Here is a 6,899-nt window from a genome sequence, read left to right on the forward strand (position 1 = left end):
CTCTCTCTCTCTGTCTGTATCCTTCCCCCCCTCTCTCTCTCCCTATGTCTCTCTCTCACTCTCTCCTTCTGTCTGTATCCTTCCCCGTCTCTCTCTCTCTCTGTCTCTCTGTCTCTCTCTCTCTGCCTCTCTCTCACTCTCTATATCCTTCCCCCTGTCTCTCTCTCTCTGTCTCTCTCTGTCTCTCTCTCTCTGTCTCTCTCTCTCTCTCTCTCCTCAGATAAGCACTCAATTGCACGGTGCTGAGTAGAGGCTACGCTCATCACAGCCCCTCCTTAACAGTCTCCTCCACATCTGTCTCTGGCGTGGGCAAATTCCACCATCTCTCCTTCAAACAAGCTAATCACCCTCCCTCACTGAGGAACAAATACGACGGGAGATTCATTAAGGCTTGATGAGAGAGAAGGAGGAAGGGAGAGAGAGAGAGAGTGAGAGAGAGGCAAACAGAGAGAGAGAGGAAGGGAGAGAGAGAGAGGCAAACAGAGAGAGAGAGGAAGGGAGAGAGAGAGAGGCAAACAGAGAGAGAGAGGAAGGGAGAGAGAGAGAGAGAGGCAAACAGAGAGAGAGGGAGGAAGGGAGAGAGAGAGGCAAACAGAGAGAGAGGGAGGAAGGGAGAGAGATAGAGAGGCAAACAGAGAGAGAGGGAGGAAGGGAGAGAGAGAGAGGCAAACAGAGAGAGAGGGAGGAAGGGAGAGAGAGAGAGAGGCAAACACAGAGAGAGAGAGAGAGAGGAAGGGAGAGAGAGAGTGAGAGAGGCAAACAGAGAGAGAGAGGCAAACAGAGAGAGAGAGAGGCAAACAGAGAGAGAGAGGCAAACAGAGAGAGAGGGAGGAAGGGAGAGAGAGAGAGGCAAACAGAGAGAGAGAGAGGAAGGGAGAGAGAGAGAGTGAGAGAGGCAAACATAGATAGAGAGGCAAACAGAGAGAGAGAGAGAGAGAGGCAAACAGAGAGAGAGAGAGGGAGAGAGAAAGAGGCAAACAGAGAGAGAGGGAGGAAGGGAGAGAGAGAGATGCAAACAGAGAGAGAGGGAGGAAGGGAGAGAGAGAGTGAGAGAGGCAAACAGAGAGAGAGGGAGGAAGGGAGAGAGAGAGAGAGAGAGAGAGAGAGAGAGAGAGAGAGAGAGAGAGAGAGGGAGGGGGGATAAGGCTTGATTCACGGACCTCCTCTCCTCACTTTAATTGATTCCAACTGTCGGCGGTTGGAAGACAGCGGCGTTCTGATGGATATCTCAGTCCTGATTGGAATTTACGTGCCAGACGTTTCCAATGTTCTCACCGTGCACTAACCCCTGCTTCAGGAGATAAGCTGGGTTGGGGGGGGCGGGGGGGGGCGCGGCGTATTTAGTCTATTTACCACCATGGGAATAGGGATGGGGTGGGGTGGGGGGGTGGGTTTGAGGACCGTTGGTGAAGTATGTGTGCTGTTAATGAGTGTCGTATCATTTCTTGAAATGATAAACTCCTGAAACCAGCTGCTGTGATACTGTGGGTGGGGGGTGGGGGTGGTGGTGGGATGCTGGGGGGGGGGCGCAAACAAAAGCCAAAATTGAATCACCGTGAAACAAGGAGGGGGGGGTGCTTCGTCACAAACCCAGCGAACCCAGTGGACGCGTGCAGCATTTCTCCTCAGCCGTAGCAGCACAGAGAGACAAGTGCGTGAGCTCGTCCCTCCACCACTGGATGATATCATTATGCACAATGTTAGTGTACCAGTCCCTGGCCCGTCCAGACAGACTGAACGCATCGATCGATCTGTGCTCTTCCATAAGACCGCCTTGACTTAATTACCTCTTAATTACTACTTCTTCTTGATTCTTCTTCCTTTCTTACGGAGGCTGAAAGGGCAGTGCTGTCCACCACTCTGCCTCACGCATCCCAGACAGACGCTCCAACGTCAGTCACACAACACACTTTCTTTGTCCTTTTCCATTTAAATGCGATTACGATCGGGGTGTGACGCAGGGGTTAAGTTTAGATCAGATTAGATTAGATTCGACTTAATTGTCATTGTCACAGAGAACACAGTGTAAAAAAAGTACAAAAGTAAAAAAAAAAGTTTAAAAAAAGTACTGAGAGAACAAAATATTACTTTGGCATTTAATTAATTAATTAATTTTGCCATTTAGCAGACGCTTTTATCCAAAGCGACTTACAATTATGAATTACAGGGACATTCCCCCTGGAGTAACTGAGGGCTAAGTGCCTTACCCAAGGGCACACTAGTAGTGGTGTGGCTTCAGGCGGGATTTGAACTCACAACCTTCCGATCCCAAGTCCAACTCACTATCCACTAGACCACCACTACCCTAACCACTACTGCATCTAACCAGATGTCTGCAAAAGACATGATCATGTAGATATGGTATGACAGTATACAGTATTATAGCGAGTATAAACAAACAAATATAAATGAATATATATATAATCGAACAACAAGTTAAGTTCAAACATCCAGAAAGCACTGGTTTTCTCTGGTACCACATGTACAAAAGAAGAGATTTGGTGAGGCTGCATTCTCATTTTATGCACCCAGATTGTGGAACACACTGCCAGTTTACATTAGAGATGCAACCTCAGCAAATATGTTCAAGTCAAGACTAAAAACCCATATTTTTTAATATCGCCTTTAAATGACTAAATTATTAAATTATGATTATATAATGATTGGAGCACTTTGAGCTGCAACGTTTGCAGGAAAAGCGCTATACAAATAAAAAGTTTGTATTATTATTATCCACACCGGGCGTAGCATTTAGCATGCATGACCAGTACAGTACGGTGCTTGGCGGGGAACCTGGCCAGCTTCCTGACTCCCTTTGTCTTAAGTGGTAGATCAGTATGGATTCTGGAACGCACCCAGCGTTTGTTTCCTGTCCTGGACACCAAGATGGCGCCTTCTCTGGCCGCCTCGGTGAGTCGGTGCACATTTCGTTTTGTTTGTTCTTTTAATTCAGTTTATTGCGTTTTAAACGATTTCTGTCTTATCTATTGTTTTTTTATTTATATGTCCTATGCGCCCAACCTCACCAAGTACATTTCCTGTATGGGGAAATATAAGTAAGTAGCTGATGGTTGTAGCCGATGGAACCGATGGTTCTCGAGCCTAACAGCCCTTAGGGGGCAGGAGCCTATCTCCTGTTTCTGTAGCGTGAGGCGGTGGCTTGATGTACAAGTACACCCCCCTGGACGTGACGCTGGTATGTCGCAGGGTCTTACCCCCCAATCCAACCCTTAATGCTGAGTGCCAAGCAGGGAGGCACCGGGTACCATTTTTAAATAGTCTTTGGTACGACTCGGCTAGGGATCGAACTCACGACCTCCCACTCTAACCGCAAGAGGCCACTGGTTAACTGGTTATGTAAATATACTTAAGGCAACACTTAAGTGCTTACCCACGTTCCCCAGGCGCAGGTGCAGCCTCCCCCTGACGGCGGTGTACATGTTGAGAGGGAGGGGGGGCGCGGCGGCGGCCCGGGGGGGGCGGAGCTCAGCAGCACCGTGTCCTCCCCCTCGTAGTCCGTGGTGACCACCTCCAGCTCCTGGGTCACCTGCACCGCCGGCCGGCCCTGCCGCAGCAGATGCTGCTCGACATGGAGCACAGACGGGAGGGGGGGGAGAGGGGACGGGGGGGGGACGGGGGACGGGGAGAGGGGGATCACGGAACACAGACGGGGAGGGGGAGGTGGGAGGAATGGGGGGGGGGGGGGAACACGGAACACAGACGGTGAGGGGTGGGTGGAAGGAAGAGGGGGGGGACGGGACATGGAACACAGACGGGAGAGGAGGGGGGTGAGGGGGGGGTGGGAGGAGGGGTGGTAGGGGATGAGGGGCCGGTGGCGGGATGAGGTATCAGGTTCACAGACACAAACACGAACAAGAGACAGGGACACAAACACAGGGTGGGAAGAGGAGGGGGGGGATGGGGATGGGGGGGTTGGGTATCAAGTTCACAGACACAAACACAAACAAGACACAGGGACACAGACAAAACACGTTTAAGGCCGTCACTCAGAGGCAGTTAAGTCAAGTTCTTTTATTTATTTATTTTTTACAATTAACAAGGGATGTTGTCGTTTTAATGAACAGGGTCAAGATAAAGTATTCAGGTGAACCAGTGGAACGGCCGGCTGTGATTACAAGCACAAGGGGGATCATAGCTTTTCTCTGGTCAAAGGCAAGTGTTTGTTTGAAGATGTGAGTAGTATTGTAATGTCTGAGCTTTCATTTGGCAGTTGGGAATACAGACAGCCTCATAACGAACCGGGGTCGACGAAAACATTGTCTGCTAGAGCTATCGCCTGCGTTTGATAGCGTTTCTTATTCCGTTCCATGCATTACAATTAGCCTGTTGTTGTCCTGCAATTTCTACCTCCACAGGCGCCCCCCCCCCCCCCCCGGAGGTATTACTTTGTGTGTAAGCATCGCTTACATTCCCTCAGTGTACTGTACATGTATCTTATTGTTGTGTGTGTGTGTGTGTGTGTGTGTGTGTGTGTGTGTGTGTGTGTGGTAAGCGTATGATTCTCAGCTCCTCTCTCCCTCTCTCTCTCTCTCTCTCCCCCCCCCTCTCTCTCTAGCATCACTTACATCCCCTCAGTGTCCCTGTACTGTACATTTCTCTACTGTACATAGTCTCTTCTGTTCGCCAGAGTGTTAGAGATTAGCTTTCACTAACGTCGACTCCTATTAAGTGTTAGCGGCTCGTTGGGACTGTCGGGAACGCGTGCTGGAGTGCGTCCAGAGAACCGAAATAATGTGTTTCAACAGGGGACCGCCGGCGGAGGAGCAAGTGCACTTATCTGATGTGCACTTTTATTAGGGGTCAGGGGTCATCTGTATCGATAACGCTGAGTCGTTCCTCATTGCTCGGGTGTCAATTAAGACGCGGCCCCCGTTCGGTCCCGGTCATTCCTGTTCATTCCCCTAAGTGCGCCGCCTCCGTGTGTTGTAAGGCTACGGCCTCACACGACTCTTCACCCTGACTCTTAGCGTTATCGGCTGGACCCCTCAGGGGAAATTAAAAGGATGGGCATCGCCAGGTCACGTGCTGTTACAGTATTATGCAGGGCCGGCCGGCCGCTGGCATAGGCAGTCTGTGAGGTTGATTAGGGCCACAACCGCTCGGGGGGGGGGGGGGGGCAGGGGGACCACACGTGCATTATGTCTATTTAGCACAAGCTAGCTAACACCCGTCAATCAAAAACACCGCTAATGACCCCCCCCCCAAACCGTCTACGAAACAACCGTCAATCAAAACTGATCTCTCTCTCTCTCTCTCTCTCTCTCTCTCTCTCTCTCTTCTCTCTCTCTCTCTCTCTCTCTCTCTCTCTCTCTCTCTCTCTCTCTCTCTCTCTCTCTCTCTCCTCTCTCTCTCTCTCTCTCTCTCTCTCTCTCTCTCTCTCTCTCTCTCTCTCTCTCTCTCTCTCTCTCTCTCTCTCTCTCTCTCTCTCTCTCTCTCTCTCTCTCTCGGGCAAGACACTGAACCCCAAATTGCTCCCAGTGAGCCGGCCGGCGCCTTGCATGGCAGCTTGCCGCCATTGGTGTGTGAATGCGTGCGTGAATGGGTGAATGAGAGGCCGTTGTAAAGCGCCTTGGGTAAAGGCGTTATATGAGTGCAGTCCATTTACCATTTACCATTCTCCTCTCTCACCTTGAGCCCCAGGGCGGTGGAGCCTATGAGCAGCAGTGATTGGCTGTCCCACACGTCCACCTGCAGGCTGTGCAGCGCCAGGTAGCGCAGGAACCAGCGCCGCTCCCCGGGCTTCAGGAAGGACCCGTCCACACGGAACTGCAGCTGCAGGCCTGGGGAGCCTGGAGGGGGGGGGGGGAGACACACAGGTGAGGAGGGGGGAGGAGACACACGGGTGAGGAGGGGGGAGGAGGGGGGGACGGGGACCAGGGGGTGAGGAGGGGGGGAGGACCGGAGACACCAGGGGGGTGAGGAGGGGAGGACACACAGGTGAGGAGGGGGGAGGAGGACCAGGGGGTGATGGGGAGGGGACACCACACACCAGGGGGTGAGGAGGGGGGAGAGGGGACACCACACAGCAGGGGGTGAGGAGGGGGGATGACACCACACAGCAGGGGGTGAGAAGGGGGGAGGACAGGAGACAGCAGGGGGTGAGGAGGGGGGGGAGGACACACAGCAGGGGGGGAGGAGAGGGGGGGAGGACACCACACAGCAGGGGGTGAGGGAGGGGGGGAGGACAGGAGACAGCAGGGGGTGAGGAGGGGGGGAGGACAGGAGACAGCAGGGGGGTGAGGAGGGGGGAGGACAGGAGACACCAGGGGGTGAGGAGGGGGGGGGACACACAGCAGGGGGTGAGGAGGGGGGGGGGAGGACACACAGCAGGGGGTGAGGAGGGGGGGGAGGACAGGAGACAGCAGGGGGTGAGGAGGGGGGAGGACAGGAGACAGCAGGGGGGTGAGGAGGGGGGAGGACACCACACACACACTCACTCACACACACACACACACACACACACACACACACACACCCCCCCACACACACACACACACACGTGTCCCTTGTTCGGCCAGCCTGAGGTAAATCAATGCAGAAGTGTGTTAGCCATGCTGTGTTAGCGTTAGTGACCTGCCACACATGCCTGCCACACACCTAACACGGCGCAACACGGAACAGCCTCCTTTAATTCCCACTGATCCCTGTAACCATGACGCTACGACGGCGGTTGTTCGGTGTTTAGTTCACAAAACTTCAGTCCTGCTTAAAGCCACAGCTAGCGTGATATCCCTTCAAACGGAATCGCTAAATGAGAAAGATGTTTCCGGGAAGGAAGCGTTGAGAGGAACAAGGTGGTTCGGAGGTATGGGCTACCTACGTGAGACTTGGCTGGTACTCAGCTGATGTCACTTCTACACAAACCGCACACACGTGCA

At 53.0% G+C, this 6,899-nt stretch overlaps 1 protein-coding gene across 1 annotated transcript in view; it reads right to left on the bottom strand.

Annotated features, from left to right (window-relative positions):
• Nucleotides 1-6,899, bottom strand: part of nphp4 (nephronophthisis 4) — a gene marked incomplete at both ends in the record, with an annotated part of 190,764 nt that overhangs the window by 33,901 nt on the left and 149,964 nt on the right. The window contains 2 exons of the mRNA XM_080533526.1: nt 3,439-3,580; nt 5,650-5,810. Of these exons, the coding sequence (XP_080389652.1) occupies nt 3,439-3,580; nt 5,650-5,810 (303 nt within the window). The remainder of the gene's footprint in view (nt 1-3,438; nt 3,581-5,649; nt 5,811-6,899) is intronic.

This window comes from Nansenia antarctica (assembly GCF_963989245.1).
Source record: "Nansenia antarctica genome assembly, chromosome: 6".
NCBI classification, from domain to species: Eukaryota; Metazoa; Chordata; class Actinopteri; order Argentiniformes; family Microstomatidae; genus Nansenia; species Nansenia antarctica.